Genomic DNA, 26,745 nt, shown 5'->3' on the forward strand with positions numbered 1-26,745 from the left:
CACTGCAGCCACCAAACGAAGTTTCATTCGACTACCAATTGACCGGAGACTGAGCGAAAATTTCTACCTGAACCTGCACATGGGGATCTGGAGTTCGGGAGTTGATTTCCCCAGGTGATACGTGACAATCTCAATCACTAGTAAAACAAAAGAGGAGATTTCGTTTCTTTCTCGAAAAATGAGACATTTAGATTTTGAAGCGCCGATTTGAAAATTAGGACGCCACGTGGAAACACGACCACGGCAAAAGCGCGGGAGAAAAAGAATCCCCGGTTACCCTCGAAAAACTCGAGGCTTGGATTGGACCCCGAACGGTTTGATTTATGCACTTTAAGATGATTGGTCGTGTGGTATGCGATACATGACCTACCCGTCGCAATAAAACAGCCAGTCACAGGACACGCTTAAAACTCGGCTGATTCGTGGGAAGACGACTTACTTATAAAAACACGTTTACATCTCGGGTTTTCTCGAAAAACCGGAAGCTTCGGTCAATTTTTTAATTTTGGGAGTTTGACATGAAAATTACTGCGTTAAACGTGTGGGATCACGACTTGCTCCTGCGAACAAGATAAAGAGGTTCGGAATTTTATTGGAAGAGTCGAGGCTTGTATTTGAACCTGAAGAATTCTACTTGGGGGCCCTGTTGCTCTTTTCAGGTCACACGTGAAGATATATAGCCGGTTCTCTCGAGAGGGTAGGGATTTCGGCCGCCTTTAGATTTCGAAAAGTTGACGTGGAAATTAAAAATAAATCTGAGTTTTTTCTCGGAAGACTCAAGGTTTAATATTGCTCTGAACAGTTATAAATAAGTCTTGAGATGATTGGTCGTTTGGTACGTGGAACACTGCTTATCCGTAATATTAATGCAGTGGGCCGCGAAGCTCACTTAAAGGTTTCTTACCAACACGACTCACCCATAAAAAGAAAACAACGTTCTACTAGATTTCGGTGGGGTTTTAATTTCGATAATTTGATATAAAAATTTATGCGACAGATAGTTCCGATCACGACTTGCCGAGACAAACGGGACAAAGCTATTGAAAAAATAGAAAATTAGATTAATGAGGAACTTCCTGAATGAAAAACCGAATAGAGAAAATCAGGTAAAACTTCCAACTTGCAGATCAGTGGAAAAGCTAAGGCTCACTACAGCTCGGAAATTTCAGATGTAGAAATTCTGAAAAACAATAGCTTTAATTTGACGCTAACGTTGCTAACCAGCAACAAAAGAATAGAGACATAAAATGTAAAAAATTTCACTAACCTCAATGATTAGCATAAGAGATTGCACTCTCGGGTTGAGAAATGCTCCACAACGCACCAGGGCGCACATAATCTCAGGCCAGACCGTTACAGGTTTCGTGCTTGTCGACACTCATCAGACAGCTATAGGCAAATAGCCTCGCGCAAGGCGTCGTTGAGGAAACGAGAAACCGCTACTCCGAGGGCTGCAGGTACTTAACTGCAGAGTTTTTCTCGATGACTTCTTGGTGCTGGGGAACGGTCAGAGGTGGAGAATCAATTATCTTCTTCGTCGTTCCTGACGAAGAAGATAATTGATTCTCAGTTGTAGTTATTGGATTTTAAATATCTTTCATCTTTTGTAATTTTAATGTTAATTATGTTGTAAAATGTATTTGCATATGAAAGATACGAAGTTGCAAAAGCGACACAATCAAATTACGATGTGCGTGACCGTTTTAAAACCAGTAGAAATTATGGTACCAACAGAGTAAAGAACATTTTTGAATGACCTCGTGGTGTGGTAATGAGTTTTTAATGTTCCCCGAGAAATGTCATCGCAGTTTTCCCACAGCACCTGTACGAAATTTGACTGTATCTACACACACTTGACTTCTACAAAGACGCATATTAATTAGTCACTTATTCTAGCTTCGAGAATGCCAGATTCGTAGAGCATTGCAAAAGCAGAACTGCGTTAATCAAGATGAAGTTATTGCCGGTACAGCCTATTTCTGCTAACACTAAAAATGGTTAATGATCATAATGTGAGCACTTACGAGTTTACATTATGGTACAGTACCATTTTTATGGTAAAAAATACATATTAGTGTTCGTATCGGTCATTAAATCTGCACGACCGTAAAGCGCAACATGGCGACCCATTTATTTTATTGGTGCGTCACCTTATAAACTAACCATATCTGGGTCGTAAATTTTCTGATTAATTGGAATACATAAATGTCATAAAGAAATATCAAAGAAATAAACATGAGGGCTGTGTGTATGTGAGTTTAATTTCATGTTAATTGAAAATTATGTAGGAATGCGAGGAATGCGGCATTTTACAAGAAGGAAGCGGGGGAAAGCATGAGTTATGTCTTGATTATGGCGCATTTAACTGGTATTTGAGGACAAGACAGATTCATAGGATCAACTCCCGCCTTTCCGACGGACGATTCGTGAGCATTAAAAATTCGTTTTCCCAATGCAATGAATTCGATTCCCAATAAGCTAATAAACTCATTGTTGCTGTGAATGCCCCGTTTATGTCAATCAACGGCCTATTGTATGTGAACCACTTCAACATCCTATTATGATCTCTTTGTTTGTGTATTTTTCTTCTTATACCCGTTTGCACTCATCAATCACGAAAATGACTACCACCATCATGGAAACGTAAACTGGGGCTCCCTGATAATCATTTTAACTACTTAATGGCCGGTTTTTTCATATGCAATAACCATTATTGCAGTTTCCGAAAAAAAAAAGACCGTTTTCTTTCGTTTTTTCTGTTGGACGAGACTTGGGAAAAGCGACCTGATCACGCGATCAACTTTTTGGTCCCGGGTGTTTTGTTATTAATGATAATGGCTCCTTTTTGTAAACGTTAATTGCTGCGAGTCTTCACTTCCATTACCTTGGGGGCAAGGGGAGGGCGCACTTGGAACAAAGCGATTGCAATTTGAAGTGAGAATTTCACGAATCGCCCTTCAAAAAGCCGCATAAAAGGTACCACGATTACCTACGTTGCAAAAGACACCATAATTGTTTCATAACTGTTTAATTACGTGTATGTACACTACAGTCCCTTCTGCTACCGTTCAGAAGCCATCTATCCAGCAAAATTTTGGTTTGGGGCAACCACCAATGTAATTATATGGGTGGCGATGGTTTCGAATATCTCTACCTACCTCGTGGAGGCCTGAATTGCTTTAATTTGCTTTCCGAAACTGGTCGACTAATGGCTTTTCAAGCTGAAAGTTGGTTTAAATTTTAAATTATCTTTTGGTGAACCCTCGTTTATTATTACTTCATTTTTCAACTGCTTTGTCTCGATTTGATTTTTAAATTGGGTATCACAGTTGCTTCAAATCTTGCCGTCGCAATGTCATATTAGCCGCGATGCAACGCGACAGGGTGTATATTTACGACCTTAATATGAGACACTATATGCAATAAAATCAAGTTTAATGAAAGGTGTGAAGTATAGGCGTTAAAAAAAATAGATTAGCTACACGTCGTTAACACACTGTCAACAAGCCTTTACTTTAAATACAGGAAGTTGCTGCAGGTACAAAAATATTGCACAACCCGTTATCCCCGTCAAGGGACTCATATATTGTTTATAAATTCATAGCTTTTCACCGAGTAAAGGATGCAATTTGCATAAGGATATTTGGCAATTTTGTGGGTGGGCCGTATGGCCTACAGGCCTGGGCTGACTAATAATCCCATTTTCGGCCGACCTAGTTTGAAACGTCTTAAACTTATGCGAAGAATTATGAGACATATTACCTTCTAACGGAAAACTCTCAGTTTTAATTACATCTAAATGAAATATTAATTGGTTTGCTTCAGTATCTTCGACTGCAATATGTTTTGATGATCATGTAATGACACTGAAATTGGCGAAAGGACACTGTTCGATCTTAGGAAGCTAAAACGTGACTGAAACACATGGTACACGAGGAAGTGAATTTACAGTTTAGTATTTGTTTGCCATGTGATCGCCATGGTCTGGCTAACATAACTACCAAAAGCCCCTGAATTTTTTTTCTCAAACGAAATTAGCTTTAAACTTGTTAAAACTAATGAGCGGAATTCGGACAAAGTGACGTTCTTGCGGCCGGTGCTGAGCGCATTTGTTTTTCATAAGTGCTCTGAAAGAATGAAACCGCTCGAGGTCAACTGGAAAGTCCTGGAGAACGCGCGTCGCGGGTTCACTAGTTTTATCCGGTTTAATTCGGTCGAATCTAGCTCAATCGAGAATTCGAGAGAGGTGCACGTCTCCGATTTTCCGATACGTGCAGAAGTACCCGGCGTAACGCCCGAAGAAAAAATTATTGGAAAATATTATATTATTTCTCAACACAGTCTCCTTGGAGATTGACGCACCTTTCCCAACGATGTTCTATAGCTTCTAGACCCTCTTTCAAAATAGGGATCAACCTTGGACCGCATCTCTTCGTTATTGTGCCAATAAAATTACCTTTTCGAGTTTGGAAATAGAAAATAATCCGAAGGGGCTGAATCTGGCGAATAGGGTGGATGGGGGAAAAGTTCGAAACCAAATTGGTTGATTTAGCCCATTGCGATGACGCAAGCGTGAACTCGTGCGTTGTCTTGATGCAACAAGACTTTATTTTTCGAAAAACGCGATCGCTTTTTCCTAATTTGTTCGCTCGAACTTTGCAACAAATTCGTAAAATATTCTCCGTTTATTGTTTTCCTTTTAGGAAGACAGTTAATAAACATTATCTCACGTGCACCCCAAAAAACCGACGCCATCACCCCTCCTGCAGATTTGGCCCTCTTTGGAGCCGATACCCCGCTTTGAGGTGCTGCTTGCGTGAAATGGAGGACTCGTGTTCCATCCCCGGTTATGCAGAAACTTGGCTTTGCTGCCGCGAAACTTTGCCAAACACTCCATTGAAACGTCCTCACGGAGCTGTGTTTGTTCATCTTGTGCACAGCTCTCTCATATCCAATTGCTCGGTCAAAATGCGATGTCTAGTCCTTTTTCAAATGTCCGTCATGTCTGCCAGCCCGCTTAATATTAGCCGACATTCATCCAGTAAAGTTGCGTGGATTTTCAGCACAATATATGGAGTGGTCAGATCTGGAGGGTCATTGGGTCGACCACTGCGGAGTTCGTTTTGTTCGCGTTTAAACTCTGCCACTATTATTTTACAGTTGTGAACTTGAAGAACCAGAATGTTTTGTTGAGCAAACATTTAAAAAAGACGCCCGTTTCATGTGCATTAAAAATGTCATTTTCGTCGTAATGCTTCATTATATCAACAGAAGAACTTTCACCACAAACCGCCATTTGGACGATATTATGCCTTTTTTTTAAACTTATCTAACCATCCTACACTAGCTGAAAAATCTTTGCGACCCAAAGCAACGGCATATTCTTTAGCATTTTCTCTAATCAGGGTATTTGAGACAGGAAGATTTCTTGTACGGGAGGAAGTAATCCTCTTACACATAGCTTCATCGACATTACTATTAATACAAGTTGTAAATTCTTTTTACTTATACAAGTTAAGATTATGGTCACTTTCTTGTAGTGAAACTTTGTATTTGTTTTTTAAAATGGTCGAAAATGCGTTAGAGGAAACCCAAAACTCTCCTGCAATGTGCTTTTTTCCCTTTTTGCTGTTTCCCACCTGAGTAATTGGTTTTAGTTTTTCCTTAAGAGTTAAAAATTTTAAATTCTGCTTCGCCATTTTAATACAATGCAGCACTTCAGATACAGCACAAATACCCGGCATCGTAAATCAGTAAATCCCTGAAATTCAGTAAATATTTTCCTGAAAAATTCGAGCCAGGCTTGGTTGCCAGCTAAATCTCGAATCTAAATTCATATGTATCCGAATCATGGTAATCAGATTTAGAAATATAAAATTACTTACTCAGTTTGTAAAATATTACTTTCGTGTTTCCTAACATTCGCTTTAGAGAATACTTCGACTTAAAAAGTTCTACAGTATTTTATACAGGCGACCAAGCACAGCCGAAAGCGAACGCATGCGCTGCCTAAAGTGCGTTTAATAGCATATCGTGTGTGCGGGTATACTAAGGTATACACTTATCGTACAGCCGAGAGCAAACGCATGCGCTGCCTAACGTGTGTGTAATGGTATACAGCGCGTGTGTATAAAGGCATACACTTGTCAAACGCATACGTTGGGTTGTACTTGTTTGTTTTTCACATAGTTTAAGATGTAAGACATTTAACATGACATATGCAATATGTACCGATTGAACGTGTAATATTACGAATTAATCGGATGGTGCAAGAAGTATCTCAAACAAGAGCAACAACGCAAATGTTGATTTGGTGTGCCACGTTTCCCGAAACAACCGTATAAACGCAATTGGTTCGCGCCATTACCTCATTTGCTGCATATATCATGTTGCATGTCTCATGCCTCGTGTCACTTGTCTGAGCATATTCTCGACTGAAACGAAATGATCATCTGACAGCTTGGACACATTTCGCACGGTGTTGTTGGTCGCTCACGGTTTTTGGCCCGTTCAGAGTGTTTTCCAACTATGGCAGTTCCAGGAAAAATCAAATCTCTGCATTGTTAATAGTATTTGGAATTTTGAAATAGGAGCTCAGTATGGAAATGTGAGAATAACGAGATTTTTTTTTAGGAAATGCGAGACACACCTACGCAAGTGAAAGGTGAAATAATAAACATAAATAAAATAACGTTTGTGGCCTGATTAATGGATTTGGGTTCAAGATATAAACGAGGAAGTCAGCTTAGACTTTTAAGTAATTTGAAAAAATGGAACGGAAGCGACACATCCCCATTAAAAATTGCCACTTTGATCGATACTGGCTTTGTGAAACATCCGGTATACTTTCAACAAATTTCAAATCATAGACTTGGTAAAGGCAGATAGGACAGGCGGTAATCTATGACTCTGGGAAATGGAGCTCGCATTGATATGGGCGGTCATGAAGTAAATGTTAACGTGTCTGGAGCTACAGTTTGGTTTTAAAAAACAGGCAATGTATGATTTAAAAGCTGATATAAAGGAACCCAAGAAAAACGGCACTATATGAACCAAACGTTTTCTACTAGAAATAGAATTTGGTACAGTGGTAGTAACAAAATAACGAAATGAAAATGAACAAAACATGGGAAAAAGCTCACACAGTTTTGTGCAGAAAGACCGTAGAATTATTCTTCGTTTACGCGACTTTCCATCAGTACCTTCCCTTTGCCTAGAATAGAATAGTATAATAAAATAAATTTGAAATCTTGTTTGATTTTAATTCATCTTTTGAAACTATCAAAGCGGTCGTGGAAAGCAAGTGAGGAAAGACAGGACGGACGTGAACATGAATGAAGTAGAAGGCACAGAAGATCCGCTTGCAAGCAAGCCCGCTATGCGGCCCTTCCTTTGGTAGTAATGGAAGGTAGGACGGAGAATAAATTTGGGGGAAGGTACGTTTTACGTAATTTAACTCATATTTCAAAACCAAATCTCTTTTTGCTCAATTTCTTCAATTATTTGCCTAATTTTCTTCTGTTGCACTTATACTCAATCCCATTCCCTATCTGTCTGTAATAATCAATTGCAATCAATGGAATAACCGCAAAGCAGGCCTGCTTACAAATTTCCATTTTGTAATTTTATTACGTACACCGTGTTCATTATACCCACTTCTGGGTAAACTCTAAAAATTCCAAACTTAAATCATTTCCTGAAGCAGTTATTCATATGTATCTAAGTTGAAACAATCAAATCCAATTCAGCCAGTTCTTCACGGTTCCAAATAGAGAAACTATTATGGTAAATAAGGCTGAATATCTCAACGTTGTCGGGCAAAACAAAAAATCTATAAATTATACTCGATTATTCCATATCGTTACGAGAAACGAAGGAAACTTAACGAGATCTAGAACCACGTGCCTGATGGATCTGGATGTTCTGATAAAATCCCTAAATCGAGCTAGTGATTTTCCTGTCCTACATTCAAAATCGCACGGAAAGCATTAAAGCAAATTGATAATCCCCGTCAAGACCCATATCTTTACACAATACATTAACGGCACTGTAATCTGTTACCCATAATCGTATAGGGATTTATTGCGTTAATTTTGAAGAGCGGTGAGGTTAACGATAGCTTCACGAAAGGAGAGATTATGTTGAAAACAATAGGGTTTAAATCGGGTCATATTTAAGGCTAATGCTCCGATTACTTTGGCATCACCAGGAGAACCAATGAGGGTGAGGGAAAAGAAAATGACGATGAATCCCTATCACATCAGACGCAGAGATCATTATAAAGAAAGCCCCAGAAGATTTACGGCCTTTCGCCCGCAGGTTTTTCGTCTTATTTCTTCTTGTTCTTCTTTTTTGACCACGTGCTCGCCGCCTTCAAGTTTGCCCGGGCCCGGGGGCCGTCACGAGTATTCCGAATATTCCGTATTTTGATAAATGTAGTGTTGTTTTGTTACGGGGCAGCAGCGGCCCTGAAGGCACACTTACAGACGGCTTATTTTATTGAAATTGCAGAAAATTGACAGGTCTGTACAGTTATGCGTTTTGCGTAATTATGTGCCGGAATTCCACTTTGAAAAAATGGGGCAGGCTCTGCGTGCTGGTATTTTTTTGATGATGTTTTGGGGACAACAGCTTGAAGTGTTTTTCTGAAGGAGATCCGTGTAGGAGTCGCCGGCACACGTAGCCTAGAAAACAATGGAACAAGGAAGAACGAGGATGTCCGTCCGCGGCACGCAGTGCGCTCTCCTCCTGGATAAATGGGGCAGACTTAATTCGTTCACACCATCAAACTGTGAATACATTCTTAGGCATCTTGAACAATATTTCAAATGTTAATGAAAGTCGGTGCAACACGATTTGACTTAAACATAGGTTTCGCGTAATGACCGGGTCTTGTGGGGCTTTAATCGGAATAACCAGGGTCGTACTCTGCAGCCCGATAGTGGCTATCTTATCTCGTTCTAGTATATCTACAACCGAGCTCATCCAATAGTTTCACCAATGTGTTTGTGTTCTCGATGATCTTTGAGTACAGAATATCATCACGAATGTCTAACTGGGAATTCTTTAATATGAATTGTATTGAGTTAAGATACCAATCGCAATCAATGGAACCGACTGAAAATAACCATTGACGCTTCGAAATCTCAACCAAACATCGGTTGGTAAAAGAGTAGTCGAGACCAAAAAAGAACCATTACCGAAACCGTTACCGTTATAACTGGGGAGTTTCGTTGCAAAATTATCTGAAAACCTTTGAAAACAGCATATTTACAAATTATTGGAAAATAACCGTTCCGCTGTGAAAACCTCTCTATGTGCCCTCATAGCAGAGTAGAATTGAAAATTAGCTTTGCCCACCACATCGGTAAGAAATTCGCGTTTTTCCAGTCCGGATAGCTTTCAAGTCAAATCACTGGAAATGTTGGTCAGTAACGTCTAAGGCAATGAAATTTTGACTGGTGGAAACCTGTAACTGAACCCGGTCAACGTAACCAGCATAAGTCCCAATATAAATGTTTCCTTGCAACATGATCTGCGGACAGAAGGTTCCAAGGTAAAAGCTCTTTCGCCGCCGTGGAAGTGAAAACCTCGTTGGAAATATTGCATGGAACAGTTGGAATGTAACGCTTAAAAACTGTGAAATTCTGCCCACTGCACGCCTGATAACAGAATATTTCCAATTAAAAATTAGTCGTGAAATCTTTTCGGATCGATGACTTTGTCTCTCTATATCAAACAAAAGTTCGCTCAAAACGGATCATGGAAATCATGAGAAAAAAGCTGTTAAATTTCGACCAAAAATCAGCAATTACGTTTCAAACTTTCTTCCAATCGCACATGATATTTCCGACTAGACGTTACTATCCATTTTATGTCAAGCATTTTTCAGAAGAAGTACTGGAATAAAAGGGTTATTTAGGATTATCTTCTCTAAATCAATCGAAAACCTGTTTAAAACAGGTCACATACCTGTTGGAGAATAACGATATAACAGATTATACCAGACCAAAAACTCGGTCCTTCTTGGAACCGCTTAAAACGAGTAACTTAATTAAAATACGAAGAGAGCAGATGATTTCAGATCAAAGATTGAGACACTCTATTTCATCACCATTAAAAACTGATAATTAAAATTTTGAAATTTCGGCCGAAAAACTCGTCGAAATCAGTATATTTCACTCCAGAGTTGTTTCCTTCCAAAACTGTTCTAAATCGAACCACTCCGGCCCTTAAAAATGTCCCCGGTCAAAGTTGTAAAATTGTATTAAAAAATCGCGTAAATGTATGTTTTATACAAAAAATGTGTTGCTTTTTTGCAAATAATATCATGATTTTGTTCAAAGAAGATGATTTCAGATCAAGGAGGTATGTTTTCTGTTTTGTTCAATTAGTAAAAGACAATAGAGTGTTTGTGTACTTTACTTAAAAATACTTTAGAAGCTGCAAAACGGGTCACCGGAACAGTTATAAAATAACGTTAACGCGGTATAATCTCATGCAGAAGGTATCTGGTAAGTGATTATTTAAAATCTACTAATGTTTCCTTACGTGCCATTCAAAATCTTTGAAAACGGGCAATGGTTATTTGAGAGAAAAAACGATTAAATGATTAAACTAAACGAGTATTCGCGAGTGCGCTCTTAAAATCAAATCAAAACGAGAATTGACCATCGAGGATAGGTTCTCTCTACTTCCTTCTAAAACTCTTTCAAGGCGAAGACTGCAACCATTGGAAAATAAAGCTCAAGTCTGTCAAAAACAGAACGATAACAGTATTAGATCGAGAATCGTTGATTATTTGTAGTTGAAAATCCGCTGGACATTTAATCATTAAGACTATTCCCTCATAATCTCTGAATAATTTGATTATAATTTGAGAAATTTATTTTTGATATTTTATATCATCATCCTCTGTTTCACTAAAAAAATTGCCACAAGCGTCATTTGGATCTTGTAAGATAACGCCTAATGCTAAATTTCGTACTTAAAATAAGAAAAAGTAAATTTTTGAATAATCACGAAATTTTCTGGATTCTCCAAAAACTGGAAGAACTTCAACGAATATTATGAATTTATACGAAATATCGGAATTTCACTATTTTCCGAAGACTAGGAGCTTCGTGAGAGAAAGTTTTTTCAATTCAACAAAATTTTACTTAATTATTCACAAAAAAATACAATTTTTACCGAATACGCTTTGCTTTTTTTTAGCCTCAATTTAACACAGAACCAGAAAACAATATATCACTTTTCAGAAAACAGAGGAGTTAAAATTTTTTCCATTTTTTTAAATCTTTTTTAATCCCCTTGCAGAGACTACGTTATCGACTTTAATCAACTCGTTGTGACTCTTTTTGTTTAATTTTGAATGACGATTTCCAATACACTAAAGGCTTTTTCACGTGTGTCCTAAGATTCTAGTCGGGATAACACTCTGACCTATCCAAACAAATGTACCTTAAATGAGATACAATGTATCATCATGGTCAATCTTTATTTCCTAGACTATACTAATGCTGGGTTTATGCAACGCATAACATAACACGTAGCATACAAAGTTGGTTTAATGGTTATACCTATTACTGTTTATTCAGCTTAAAGAATACACTTAACAAATGATATGGAAAGCTCATCTGCTTGATTTTCTGTGCATATCCTAAGTATTATGTTGTGCGTTATGCTTTGTGTAACCCTAGTATTATGGTATATTACGTAAAATTACAATTTGGCTTCAGAACAGTTAAGAATTTAACTGTAGTGAGCAATCTACGACTCCTCTCTTCGCACTATCCTCCAAAACAGTTTTGTTAAGAAAATCTAACGAATTGCGTAAGTTCAGATTGATCGCGTGAATATATCTATCGCACAGATGATATGGAAATCAACACGTGTCCATTCAGGCCTATTGTGCGTTATTCATGGTGAACGGTTGTTTTGTAACAGAAAAAATATGTCAACTCATACCTACGAAGTAATTTAAAATTTTCATAGTTGTCTCAAATTTAGATTTCAACTGTATGAAATCGACCATAATTTAGTTCAAGCCTGAAGAATATCTTCCGTGGAATTGATCCGAGTTCAACGAACCATATTTCGAGAAATAAATCCTTTTCTATCAAATGTGTGTCTCGCGTGCAAATAGATGAATTTCAATCGCATCGCATTCCTCTTTATAACAATTATAAAATTCTTCAGTGCTTTGATGAGAGACTACAATGGTCACGTAAACAGCTAACCTAAGGATTACACGGCTTATTTATCACGCTAGAGACAAGTTTTTCGGAGGCCATTTTTCACACTAGACAATTCGCATGGCTATTGATATAAAAAGGAAAATCCCAGTGATCAATTCTCTCATCTCTCTTTTCATTTTGGTTTTTAACGTTTTTATGTCCGCATTCCCAGGAATACAAAAGAAGATTTCAAATTAGCGATAAGCTGCAATAACAAAAAAGCGCAATTAAGTAAACATTAGATCACGAGCTGCTTCTGGTTATTTCCTCGTTCCATAAAAGGACGATTTTCCTCGAATAGGCAGTGAGAGTGGTGACAAAGGTATATTTATGAAACCGACGTTGTGTGGATGGATATCTAACTGATTTTAATTAGAATACGGAATCAGCTTGGAATTAATATCATGCAATTACGTACAATATGAGCATTTTCTTAGATGCCAACAATATCCCGGCGCTGCTACATTACCGAATAGGCGGAATTCTCGTTACAAGAAGTCCTGAAGTCCGTTTTCATTTTAAAATTGATAAACTGCTATTGATCCGCAACATTGTAAATTGTTACTAATTTTATCTCTGTCATGTCCACTTATAATCCATTCAAATCAGGCTGAATGATCATTGAATGGTACCTGGTTTGTAAAACCGACGCTATGTGTCTTATTATTTATTTCTGCGGTGGGATGCTATGGCCAGTACACCAGATGTAGAATAGTCTGTCTTGCATTAGAAGTTTATTATAATTAGTCCGGGTTAACCACTTCCGTAACTTGAGAATGATAAGATGAACAGAAACTGGAAAGGATGGGGTGAATGCTCGAATGATGAAGCACTAGCCTGCCCAGGGGGCTAAAGTCGTAACAAAATCGTGTGACGTGAATTACTGAAGCCTGAAGGTCCGGGAAGTAAGCTCTTGAGTGGAGTAAATTTTCCGGGATGTGTTGGGTTCAGTTCAAAGAGGTTGAGGGAAGAACCCACAAGTGTGACACTCGTATTTAATGAGCGAACGAACGAAAATTTGGACCTGCAGCATCTCGAAGGAAATTCATGAAACCCACTCTTACCTAAAGGTTCCAAGGGAAGGAACTCTGTCGTGCAAAGAAACGTTTACACCAGAACGTTTCCGAAAGATTAAGCGTTCATATAAGCAGGAAGAAAAAAGTTTAAGCAAACTCAAGAAACCAACTCGTAAATAAAAGTTTGAAGGGCAGAAACTCGGCGTATTAAATACTCAAGAAAAATATTTTCCGAGAATTGTCATTTGAAGTCGAAAAATTAGAAATGGGTCTCAGAAGTGAAATATATTTGTTTTTTATTGTGAATTTGCGAAACTCAATCTAACAGACGGGTTGCACGAAGAATCCTGAAGGCAACTCATGTGAATAAAGTATAAGCAAAAGTTTTAAAGAAAAAAATTAGGATCCAGAAAAAAACTCGTTAGAACAACTCGTAATTAAAAATTTCCAGCAAAGCATTAATCGATTAATATCATTGAGGTAGAACGTTGCTGAAAAATTATGAGTTCAATTGATTAGTTTGAAAAATTAACCCGCAAATTTGAGAGCTTTCTAAGAGTGAAAAGCTCAGGATGGCGCTAAAAATGTAAAACAAATCGTATGGAAAATCATACTCAATGTTTCTGTACAAGGTGGTTTTGTATATTTAGATAGTTTTATTCAGCCCTTGTCATGAACTCCTTTTTTCTTTTTTTTAACTTAAAATTTACTTAACCTGATGCTGGGTTATTCACCCAACACGTTCATTGCAAGTTTAGTAGGATCTAATACTGATCCGAATTTGAAAATTTTGAATTCAGTTAACTTCGACGTGTACTAATTTAAAAACATATTTACAACTTCCTGTCACTTCCGGTTTAACCGGAAATAGCTAGAACTAGTTACCTTAACTTCAATCTTTCAAATTAGCATCACTTTTAGATCCTACTAAGTTTTCAATGAAAGAGATGGGCCGACAACCCTGCCATAAGATCTATATTATTTACATTTGGTAGTACTCCCTTAGGGTGGTTGGAGAAAAAGGAAACGAGATTGTCTTGTCTGTCTTGTTAAACAATGTTGATTTAGTGTAGTTTGGCTGCGAGGGTTGTTCTTCCACTTCTTCTGCAGGTGTCGGGTTCTGTCCTGTCCGTATGTTCGCATAGTAATTTTAGAGCTGCGCAGAAAAAATAGAGCTCTTTTAATTAGCCGAGACGGTTTGAAGTGGCGGCCCCCATTAATTATAATAAAACCGACAGCGTTAACTTGTTTGCCACGTCCGGAAGCCCCCGGATATCAAATTTCTCTGCGTCAGATGAAAAAACATATTTTGATTGCAGGAATCCGCCATTGCTCTCTCCCCCGTTGCTTTTGAGAATACCCATTTGTACTGACCAGATCTCTACGCAGCTCACATTAACCTCCCTCATTACACGTGCAGGCCTCGGTGACAAATCAGCAAAATGTATTGCGGACCGGCCATAGTACATTTGCAAATCGTACGTGTTTCCGCTCTCATCAGACACAGAACTTAAAATTCCCATCGTAAGTTACTGAGAAATCTCCAAGAATACGTGCAAAAAAAAAAAATCGAAATTGAAAACGGATATGGTTCACTGCGGAATGGATTTGGCCAAAACTGTGCAGCAGGAGGAGATATGCAGTTAAATTTCGTTGAGTTTCATACAGTGTGAAATATAAGAAATTCAAATGAGTAAAAAGTGCTTGAGTCGGAAATTTTATGGCTTTCAAGCGTATAAAACCTTTCATTATCGAGAACTCAACTAACCTCTAGCGAAAGCACTTCCTGCAAGCACGGCAGCTTCTAATACGAGACAAAAATTTCCCTTGGCAGCAATTACCTTTTAGGTATGCATTTAAGTGGAAAACACCTTGTTTCACCATAAAGTGAAACTGAGTGTCGGCTACATAATTATCCAACTTACAACATAAGTAGCTTACTACTATCATGAAAGCAATTTACAACCTACCGCACTAACAGCCGAATTATGTCAAAACCAATAATTAACACACATGTTAGATTTCCACGTAAGGCAGCGTTCAAGATAATATGTGGTCCGTCAGGCTGACCATTAAGCCTATGTTATCTTAATTAATTACTTGTAAATGGATTTCCACTATCTGCAAACTTATTAATAAATTGTTTATGTTGCATAATTACAGTCAGTGTGAATTAACCACAGGTGATTAATCGCTGATTAGCGAACGGCAATGATTTTAGGTTTTTAAGTTAATAGTTGCCTCCTTATAAACCTCTTTTCCAGATACAAGAACTATGTGGTTGAGTGACACGAGTCGGGTGTCGAGGCACCGGGACGATTCTGATTTAGAAAGTAGCTGCAGCAGTGGAGAAGAAATTCCAATATGGATTAGGGGCGAACAGCGGTGGGTGTCGGGTATCACCGAAGAAACCACCTGCATTGACGTCATTCAAGTGTTATCCAAAGATGAGGAGAAACGAGTAAGTCTTTGCCAGAAAGTTGATTTTTTTCAATTCAGTGCTAACGCAATGTAATCCAATCAAGGGTAGACACATGGGTCAGGCGGACCATTACCAAATAACCGAACGATGGCGTGGTGTCGAACAGGCCTTAGAGCCCTACTCAAAAATCCTCGACATCTGGAACACGTGGGGATCTGCTCAAGCTGAGGTTGTTTGACTTATTCAATGAAAATAATAATAATAACTTTTAGTTTACAGGTGAAAATCTCTTTAAGACGACTTAGATCTGACAGATCTTCAAACAGAAGAACGAAATGCAGATCAGACGTGAGCATACACTCGGACAAGAGCATGTGGAAAACGGTGCATCCAAAGAGGTTCCAAATGCTTACAGATAAAGGGTCTTCTAGCACTGAGGAATTGCTAAAACTGGTGTTGGCTCAGGGGGAGATAATCCGGAAACAGCTGAAGAAGTTACGGTAGGCCGAAGCTATTTTAATGGTAACAGTTGTGATAGTTTAAGTATCTAGGCACAGTGAACACCAAATAGGGTATCTGGAAGACAAGACGCACAGAGCGAGAGTTAGAAAGCACGGAAGTAACTATCTTCTTGAAACATACCTTAAAGGGCTTTCTGAGGCTGTCACCCCTGAAATAGATGCCATTGGTTTGGACAAGAACAGTGACAGTGGGGTGATGACTGAAGGAGATAGTGAGCAGTCCCACAACACTAATCTGAAGGAGGGAAAAAATACTGAGGTAAGTTGTCATTCAAAAAAGAGCCATATAGAGTGCCATTTGATGTGGGCCTGGGAAGATGTTCCGTCAAGAGAAGAAATTTTCCCTTCTCAGTGATTCTGGGAGATTTCAAAGTGATAAGTAGGAAACTGCTTAAAATATTTATTTCTCGAAAAATACTTATTGTTGGAAACTCGTAACAAATAAAAAAGTTTCAGAAACAACATATATTACTACTTTAGTATGACACGACAGAATTTATATATACATTACAAAGATAGTTGCACGAAGGAGTTCTAGTAGGAAAAATGAACTAGAAAAGATAAAAAATAAATTGAATGAATTCTTGAGAAAACAAGTCAAAGACATGGAACAAAATAAATTAAGGTTTCACCACATATTGTATACCTCCTTAACGTTCAGGAATATGTCTGCATAGCCCCGGGCCTTCAATCCAAACCTCATTCAGTCGATTCAGTAGCTCTATCAAATTTCCAAGAAAATATTAATCTTCCTTCGTCTTAAACAAAGCAAAGAAATAATCGAATTTCGTTTCCAGGTTACCAGTGACCGATTCTCACCATCATCGGAGGAATTCAATCAAAACGTCAAAGACGACGATACCAGCTCCACCATTAGCGAAACCACCCTAAGAGAACAAATTGAGCTGATTGAGAAAATAATCAAGCTCAACAAAAGCTTGCTCAAAGAAGAGGAAAACATCACCAAATTGGACGGTAACTTGAAGAAGTACGATCGCAATAAACTTAAAGAGCTACAGCATTGCAAAGAAAACGAGGAAGTCAACAAGGAACTTTCGAAGCTTCGCACCGAGATGGCCAAAAGCGCTTGCGAAATGCAGCACAATGAAGTGGTCTTAGAGGAAACTTTGGAGGTGGTGGAGAGGAGGAGAAAGCATTTAGAGCACTTGCATCAAGCGTTGAGCTACGAGGATGAAGAGTATGAAATGCTGCAGGCCCTTTTGTATAGTAGCAGACATCAGAGAGACAAGAATGAGGGCGGATATAGCAATTTGTATCGTACCAAAGAGATGTTGGATACCTTAGTTTGAGTGACGTAAATTTAATACCAAATATTTGTACCTAATTGATTATTATGTTTTTATTGAGAAAGTTTGATTGATTTGTTAAAAATTAAAGTTTATTTTAAGAAACTAAATGAAACCAGTTTTGTTTTGTGATTTTTCCATTTCTCCCTGACTTCTGTTGTAACTCAATTTGTATTAAACTACGTTCGAAACCGTCTTCAGCATCAAATTATATTTATTACATCCGCAAATTTGTCGGCATTCTATAGCATAAAGCCCACTCGGCAAACCGTGAAAAATTCAGTATCATTTAACAAACAACGGGAGACCATTAATCGACGCCATTGAATCTGTAAGAAACCTAGAAAACATGTCAAATTTGAAAAATCTTAATTGTTAAGTTCCATCAGTTGCGTGCTTTGGATGCCCTTTCAGAATTGGATAACTTAATGTGGGCATGCTTTAGAATACCTGTGAAAATCGGCAAAACTATCCAACCATTAGAACGGTTTGGAGAGGAATACCTTCATATCTAATCATGGCGGAAGGTGTCACATTTTAAATAACTGTCAAATGACACTGACTAGATCAGCAACTGCAGACTGCTGATGTGTCCTTAAAAATTAATCGAACTGATGGTATTGGCCTAAGTACAACATTGCCCTTATGAGGAATTAAGCAGGCATTTAGTTTTTTTAAATTGAAATCGCCCTATTTGAACACGTAAAGCGGTTCCAGTTTTGACACCATAGATTCTTGAAATTAGATAGTAGAACTAATTTTGATAATGACGTCAAAATGACGTTTGCAAAACGGTGTAGTAGCATCCAACTTAAACAACTTCACGTCATATTGACGTCATCCCGGGTTATACCTCACAGACTCCAAAATTTAACCTCAGGTTTAGCATATATGGTATGTAGATATGAACCGGTCCATGTAGCAAGGACAAGAATGTAGGTCTCATAAACTGTATGTATGTATTTATTGGCATAACATAATTGTATGGTAAAACTGTGCTGGAAAATCGTAATCTCACATAAGCCTAATTCAGTGGATTTTCATGATTTGGTTGTTTGGAATGTAATTTAATGAATGACGTAAAGCAACTGCCAGCAATGGTAGGACACTCTTCATCCAATAGCTAATTGCTGAGTTCCCGAAGACACGAGTTCTCGCTACGAGTACAATGGAAGTTGATTTGAAGTTCATGATTTTGCGGCAAGCCGTACTTAAATTACCGTAATATTCAGTTTTGGACGATAAGCTTCCTGTAATTATGAAGAAGTATAAACAGGATTTGCCAAAATACTTTATCAGTTCTTATGAGCTTGATGAAATAAGCCCTAGATGAATTGTCGTTAATTATGTGAAATCGTCGAGTCGATTCTAGTGATTTGGATGACAACAATTCAAAGAAATATTAAATTCGATGTAATCTAAAGTGTACCGAAAATATTTTAAATCGCAAAAAAATATATAAAATTTTAATACAACGTGTAGTAGAATCGAATTATATACATTACAATCGCGTAAAGTCGATTTCGAACCCTCTCAAAAATCCTCCCCACTTCAGTAAACAAAACAAAAAAACAACAATAAATAACTTTCATAAAAGCTTTCTGTATTTTAGCGAAACATATCAAAATAAATATATAAATGTCACATCAAATACAACATCAAGTACGAACCCCGTAACACAAGGGTTTTACAAAATTGTGCAGCAACACATCGTAGTGGATGGCGGACCTCCGTGGTGGTGCGGAGGTGGTCCGTGGTGATGAGGGGGTGGCGGTCCGTGGTGATGAGGCGGCCCGTGGTGAGGTGGTCCATGATGAGGTCCACCATGATGATGTCCTCCAGGTCCACCGTGAGGCATGCTTATTTCAGATTCGTCGTTAAAACCAAAATATCGGCGAAATGTGCAGGTTTGCCGGATACAACGATTAGTCAATGAATGAAATATATTTAGCCATCATTGGCACTCCTGAACTGATAGCGTCTCTTATCAGCTCATTAAAAATAATGGGTAATCTTAGTTAGCAGGCCGTGTTAAACATAGATGATTATAATATAGTGCAAATACAGCAAACCGGCTCTTCTCGGTAATACTGCCTCCCACGATGAGGAGGTCTAACAATAACAGGTGGTGGTGGTGCCGGGAATATCACCCCTGGAACATGGCGATGGTGGCGGTGGTGGTGATGGGGTCCGAATCCAGGTCCTGGGCCGTGATGTGGAGGTCCGAAGTGGTGATGACCTCCGAAACCGCCCCCGTGATGATGACCGCCGCCAAATCCTCCACCATGTCCATGAGGCGGCATATTGCTTTAACTTTAGTTAACACTTGCACGTTAAATTCGCGTGGATATTATAGTATGCCTGTTTTAATTTAATGGTGCTTTTTCTGTATGTAGATATTATCCGGGAAGCTGATTATTAATAACTGACATTGAGAGAAGATAAGCTGTTATCATGCTTTTCTGCTAATCAAGTTGGTGACTCAGAAAACCGATATTTAGTCAGAAATGGAAAGTGGAGTGCGTGCTGAATTTTAGTTTACAGTACATATATATATATAACTTTTAAGAACACTGTGTTCAAGTATTTGGTTCGAATTTGTAACAAATATTGACTTTCTAAAAATGTTGCTTTTGCCATCTAGTTTTACCGGCCAAACACATTTTATATCTTCTGACATTAAATTTTGAGGCACTTAGTGAAAAAAATCGTTTTTCCAATCGAACACCTCAACGAGTTCAAATCACATAAAGGATGGAGGCCACGAAATATCTTAATGCAACGAATGCTCATCAAAAATTTTCAACAGATTTTTTGCACGTGCGTTGAACATATTTCATATCAGATGAGTATCTTGAATACCAAAAACAAATTATGGCTGCTGACTATTCTCAGATTCTCGTAGTACGTGGTAAATAAATCACAATTAATTGATTGATAGCGAGGAATATCGATCATGAAGGTAATCTTATTTCAGGACTTGATGTTTTTAAAAGCTTTCAACAACCTGCTTTCTAATTCAAAATAAATCTGCGGATGTACGAGGTGATCCAAACTCAAGGGTCATCATTAGCAAGTCGAAGATTTTAAAGGATGCACCGTCGATTAAATGGTGGGAAAGTTGCATAATTAGTGACTCAACAAACTCACAAGAGATTTGCAGAAATCAAAGCTATTCCTGAATTATACGAACTGGTCAATTGGGGTCATTACGTTGCTTCTGAACATATCTTAACAATATTTTTAAAGTGAATAATTGTGAGCCCGCAATAATACGGTCTGATGGCGATTGGGATGCTTGAGATTCTTATTGGAATTCTACATGTTTTGTTGCCTGGCTCTAAAATGAGCCTCCAGTAAGAGACTTCGTGGTGACCAATGATAAATAGAGTGAAATTCTTCCCTGTCAGCATGAAGGATGTTTTATATGCAACGATAGATATCAGACAAGTGATATTTCCCTTTGATGCGGCGAAAAGAACTAATTTTTCTAAATTTTCCATTTGAAATTGCAGCCGAGCTTCAAGAGCGTAATTGGGAGAATGCCATCAGTTTGGGCAGAGTCGCTTTCGGACTCAGAAGAAAAGCCAAATTCGAAGATTACTTCTCTTTGGATGAATTGCTGAATACTGTGGTACAAACCGTTGCGTATGGTGGTAACTCCTCTGCCATCTGACGGATTCGATTTAGAAATCCTTGTCAAAGATACAGATAACATGGTGAAGTTATTTGTTTGCAAACTAGATGTCACTGCACATAAGTTCTAGGTATCAAGTTGAAAATTATCGAATCTGCAATGACAATGAGATTTGCGTGATGGAGAGGGAAAAGGATGGATGTCCTCGAGACTTCGTCAAGTCCCATATCTTCCCACGTAATTATGTTGTAATAAAATTTTATAAAATATGATGTGTCACCTCTTCAAAATATTGTCAATCTCTGTAAAACGTGTGTCTAGACAGAAAAACTTGAAATGCATTGGAGTAAAGTATAGGAATATTCCATTTTAAAGTGTTACGATGCCCAAATTTAGTTGTCTATTGTATTCTAAAATTGATTCAATTTCCCACACAACTTCAGTTATTTTCATTTTTTCTAATAATAAACGTTTCGTTTTACAAGAGTCATAGTCTCAAACTTCAATGAATCTAAGTTATATCTCCTATTTTTTCAATTCAGCAACTATCCTCATCGATGTAGGTCCAGCTCATGACGGACCATCGATATGATCTTCCAAGATCGTCTTCTCCAGTCAGGTGCGTGGCTCTCCATTAATGGAGAAGCGATCAACGAGACCCAACCATGGACTACCGCCCAGCAAGATAGTCTAAATGAAAAGTATACTATACCACCAAAAAAAACTCTTATTATACATTAGTATTAGAACGGCCAAGAGGCTAAGATTTGAATGTGTTAACACTCGAATCAATCGCATCGGTGTTTGAGGAAAATACTGTAGACAATGTTAGCCTTCTGGCTTATAATGGCGAATTGTCATGGAAGGCAAAAAAGTGAGAGATCGTGAAGATATCCCTTTCCGATTTGACTGACATCGAATCCAGACAATTTTTATTTATTGTGTTTGGTTTTAATGTTGGGAAGCGTGTAAGGTAGAGAAAAGCCTTTAAGAAAACCTGGTTCAAAGTAAAAGGGAAGGAAATTTTTCTAAACATATATCCAAAAAAAGAGAACTTCATTAGAGTGTCTCGTGTAGTTAAAGGCGTGTTAATCAACGCATTTACACATACAGGGTGTTTTCAGCTGAGTGCCTACTAGAAATATTTACAGAATTGCGAAAGTTTAAAATCACAATTTGGTATATAGCTAGTTGAACCTAAGATCTAGTGATTTCAAGCGTTTTCAAAATGGCGGTACTTCTATAAGCGCCGGAAATGGATAACAACTTTGTTATTTTCAATGAAATGACTATGTTTTTAATTTTTTTTTATAATTCCTTGTTGAATTTCAGGTAAACTTCATGTAACATACTGATAACCGAAAATATCAACAATCGGAGGTAAAAATTGTTTTACGTTAGAATGGCAAAAATTTTCTTAGCAAAAAAAATTGTCGTAATGGAATTAACAAAGATAAAAAAAACGACATTTTGCAAGTAAAATGTTAACATATTGCACTTCATTCTTGTCACTTTCAATCTTGATAACTACCTACAGGGCGTAAAATAAATTCAACTAGACCAACACAAAAATGCCAAAAAATCATTTTCTTCAAAATGGAACACCACATATTTTTTTACATGGGTTAAAAGGCCATTTCGTTCTGCATTCAATCATTTAACATTTTTTCTATTCTAATTCCTATTCTAAATGGCTGCATGCCAAACTGTGATTTACTAGCTTTGGTAGTTCTCGAAGTATTTCTGATGGACACTCAACTGAAGACACCCTGTATGTGGTTTGTAATTCCTAATTTTCTTGATAAATCACTGTTCGATTTAATGCTTCCCCACTCAAAGTTATTGGGAAATCGATAAAATTAAAACGCAATAGTTGATGTGAGTTTGACCTCAAAACAAAGTAAATACGTACAAATTGAACCTCTTCTATGGGGTACTAAGACGTATTTCACGTTGGAGTAGTAATTAAATGTGCGTACTTATTGACAAGCTACTAAACTTATTTAGTATTTCTGAGTATGGACATCTTCTACGTCTTAGATATCTAGGGATCAACTTACGAGATTACTAAATATGAAGATGTTTAAAGTAGTTTAATGCAGTTTCACAGGATGTTACGCGTATATTTTGCACTATCATTTTGTAGGTTAGAAATTGTAAAAAAATACAGAGAGAAAGATCAGTTATTGTGCCTTCATGTCCATGAATACATGTAGGACTGGAAGGAGCCTCTGTTAAAGCCCTTGTTGGTAAAAAAAAAATTATAAAGGGTGTCCCAACAAGAGCGCCAAATTTAAATTTGGCACCATTTTTTCTGTTTTGTATCGATTGTTAAACTCTTTTAACGATTTGATCTTAAAAAGTCCCAAATTTTTACAAGTGGTCCAATTTTCGACACAGCGACGCATTTCAATTACTAGAAATTATTTCAAAAATGGTGAGAGTTTGGCCGCCACTATACGCAAATTGCGTCCAATTTTTGATCAGCAAAAAGTACGGAACGCCTCGAGTGTATTGAGACACATGACGTCCTTGTTTCTTGTGTCTCACACGGACGGCATTGATTTTAAAGACCTGTGGTTCTGACGGGACGGTACCACTTTCCATACATCACACGCACCAATGGAATAGTTCCATGAGACATCCCCGGTGGTGTAATCTCCCGTTTGGACGACATGAATTGGCTACCTAGATCGTGCGATTTAACGTCGTTGAACTTTTTCGTCTAGAATTTTTTAAAGTTGAAAATTTATGTGAACAAGTCCGCCACTGTTCAAATTTTGAAACAGAGGATTGGATAGTGCATCATTGAAACCCAACTACATTTATACCAAAAATTGATAGAAATTTTTGATAAAAAAATACGGTAATGTGCCAGCAAAGCCAAGATGAGCATTTATCAGAGATATTGTTTTATACAGGATTTTGACAACTTTATTTTATGATTAAATGATGATTTCAGTATGTTCTAAAAGAAACTTGTTTTATTTTAAGTTTAAATTTTGCGCCCTTGTTGGGACACCCTTTAGAACACAGCCACAGGGATTTTCGGACAGTCGTAGTACCCCGGTGTGTCCTTATCACAAGATATTTTTGACAATAAAATGAGGAAAAATTCACAATTATTATGTAATACAGGGTTAGTTCCTCGTTTTCGCTTTATTGTACAAATGTGATGAAAGGAATTTATTCGAAAACATAATACAATAGGTTGATAACAAAAACACCCCTTGAAATAATTATTCCATGATTGCTCCATGCAATAGCTCACAATAGCATTTGTAGAAAATAAATATATATAATATTATTATTTTATCGCCTTTTCTTAGTAATGTTTTGCCGATTATTATTACAGTTAAAATTGAATACTATTTTTAATATGGTTCCTGTTCATGAATGCTCGTGAAATAATTAAGAGAAGAAAATGGCAGAAAAACAGTACTACTTAAAGTTTCATTATTTTAACATCAACAAAAATATGTGAGAAAATTCTATCTTAAAATATCAATAGGAGCCACTTATGAGTTTATATTAACGTTACACAACAGGATGTTTTGATAACCACAAGCAAAGATTTTTTTTTAAATTAACCGCGGAAAACCTGAAGTATGTCTCGTTAATAGGATCGAATTATCACAGAAGATCTATCTATTTAGCACTAATCCACAAAGTAAAAAAAAAAAAAAACTAAAGAATGCCGTTATTAGCCCTGTATTGGAAGACCCGAAAAGTGCAGTTTTTCCTACTACATTGTAATATTTTCGAAGTTTTGCCGAATTTGGAAATAATCGTTCTAACGTACCATTTGCGGTCAAATTAGGCTCATAAGGATGAAAGTCATAGAAAGACAGGTTGCAAACATGTAGTGATTTAACAGAAAAAACAGATTGCTATACAAAACGGCGAGGAGCTTATTTGCCAGAAAAACATACAATCCTATACAGCTGAAAGAAAATCTTAGTCAAAATCCTTGCTTCCCTGGACAATTTCCCCAGAAATCATTCATGTGCAAAATTGCATCACACGAATCCATTTATTCTCACCGAATACTCAGAGCCACATTTTCCATGTCCTCTTGCAGTTCTCTATTTCAATAATCATTCTCACAATATTCAACAGAGTGCATTAGTTGGAGAGGAGCTTCTCTCGACCAACCAAAGCTTATTGTAATGATTTTTCCGTAACTGCAATCAATGAATTATTTCGTGCGGTAATAATCGATCTATAATTTTCAACAATTTTCCACTAATCGAACATCTTGATCATGAAACTGATTTGAATTCGTGCAAATTTCCCCCAAGCTATCGCACAGCTAAAAATCCTGGACAGCTTAACAGTGATGAATGTGGCAGTTCGCATATTCATAGAATTTCTTTTACCTGGATATGTAAATGTAAACCATGCGACAATAGAGATTCAGTTTAATTGACCAAAATGGGAGCGATGCCAACTCTTTTAAACCTAATGGGCAGCGAAGCGACAGAGGGGACGTTTTGGAAATGAGCAACTCACGGTGGGAAGATTTCCCAGGGATTTGGGACACTATTTTTAAACCGCCTAATTTGTCTTTAAAAGTCCTCATGCTTATATGAATAATAATACAAGTACATAGTAAACTAATAAACATAATGTTGCTACCCTCTAGCCAGAATAAACAATCAAATTTATTTATCCTTTGGCAGCGGCCAGTGGCGCATTACGAAGTGGTAAAAAAGGGCTTGACCCTTCCAAAAAGTGTCACCCTATAGATTTCAGTTATTTATTTGGACGTATCAGACTTAGTCGACCATAACAGTACCAACAATTATATAACGCCAAAAAACGCATTCGTTACTGCTAACAAGCACAGCAAGTTCAGTAAGTCAAAGAATGATTATTTTAGAACTTTACCATCTCGTATCTCGAAAACGAGTTTAGTTGTGGCACCTAGTATAGGATCACTTTGTGTACGAAGGAGGAAGAGGATTTCGGTTCTATACTGGAATAGTCTGCATGTTCGGCACTTATGTAAAATAACGCAAAAAGTATGCCCCATTCAGTTAAGTAAATATTACTACTTCTTTGGACTCTCGATTTTAAGAAAAAAAATCATTTTAAATAACTCATAAATTGTCTGTGCCCGTTAGGCATACACGACCAAATATTGTAGAACATTCTGTACAGTTATATAAAATTGAAAAATAAAATAAATCACTCCAAGGCTGTCCGGATTGTAACAAAAATCCATCAATAATGGTTTCGATCTCATCCAGTTTCGAAACCAATAGCACCAATACCCACATTCTATAGATTTGCACTGTAAGGTTTAGTTTCACTCACTATGATACAGTATCACAAAAAAAATTCTAATCTGTTGCGCGTAATAGAAACCGATTCATTGGATTTAATTGAATCTCAGAGTGGCAATGATTGTTATTTTTTCCCCACTTAACTTCTTTCCCAAGATGTCGAAATTTCAACAAGTCATATCCTTTGAGGCACATAAGATCAGCACCCTCTCTAATCGCAATCTTTCAAAATCATAAGCAAATAGTATAGATTAGTCACTATTGTGTTAAAATTGCGATTGTGTTTCAAGTAGACTCCATGTCACAAAGAAAATCTTG

At 37.5% G+C, this 26,745-nt stretch overlaps 1 protein-coding gene and 1 long non-coding RNA gene across 2 annotated transcripts in view; both read left to right on the forward strand.

Moving 5' to 3' along the window:
* LOC136340642 (ras association domain-containing protein 10-like) overlaps window positions 1–17,621 on the forward strand; it is a 36,971-nt gene extending 19,350 nt beyond the window's left edge. The window contains exons 2-6 of the mRNA XM_066284864.1: window positions 15,517–15,713; window positions 15,778–15,903; window positions 15,954–16,174; window positions 16,226–16,454; window positions 16,993–17,621. Coding sequence (XP_066140961.1) covers window positions 15,528–15,713; window positions 15,778–15,903; window positions 15,954–16,174; window positions 16,226–16,454; window positions 16,993–17,505 — 1,275 coding nt within the window. The 5' untranslated portion in view covers window positions 15,517–15,527 and the 3' untranslated portion in view covers window positions 17,506–17,621. The remainder of the gene's footprint in view (window positions 1–15,516; window positions 15,714–15,777; window positions 15,904–15,953; window positions 16,175–16,225; window positions 16,455–16,992) is intronic.
* A 1,911-nt stretch (window positions 17,622–19,532) lies between these two features.
* LOC136340640 (uncharacterized) lies at window positions 19,533–20,897 on the forward strand. The gene is made up of 3 exons (XR_010732340.1): window positions 19,533–20,413; window positions 20,480–20,614; window positions 20,666–20,897. It is a non-coding gene; the product is annotated as an uncharacterized lncRNA (long non-coding RNA).
* Window positions 20,898–26,745: the final 5,848 nt, after the last annotated feature.

This window comes from Euwallacea fornicatus, chromosome 8 (genome assembly GCF_040115645.1).
Source record: "Euwallacea fornicatus isolate EFF26 chromosome 8, ASM4011564v1, whole genome shotgun sequence".
Lineage (NCBI taxonomy): Eukaryota > Metazoa > Arthropoda > Insecta > Coleoptera > Curculionidae > Euwallacea > Euwallacea fornicatus.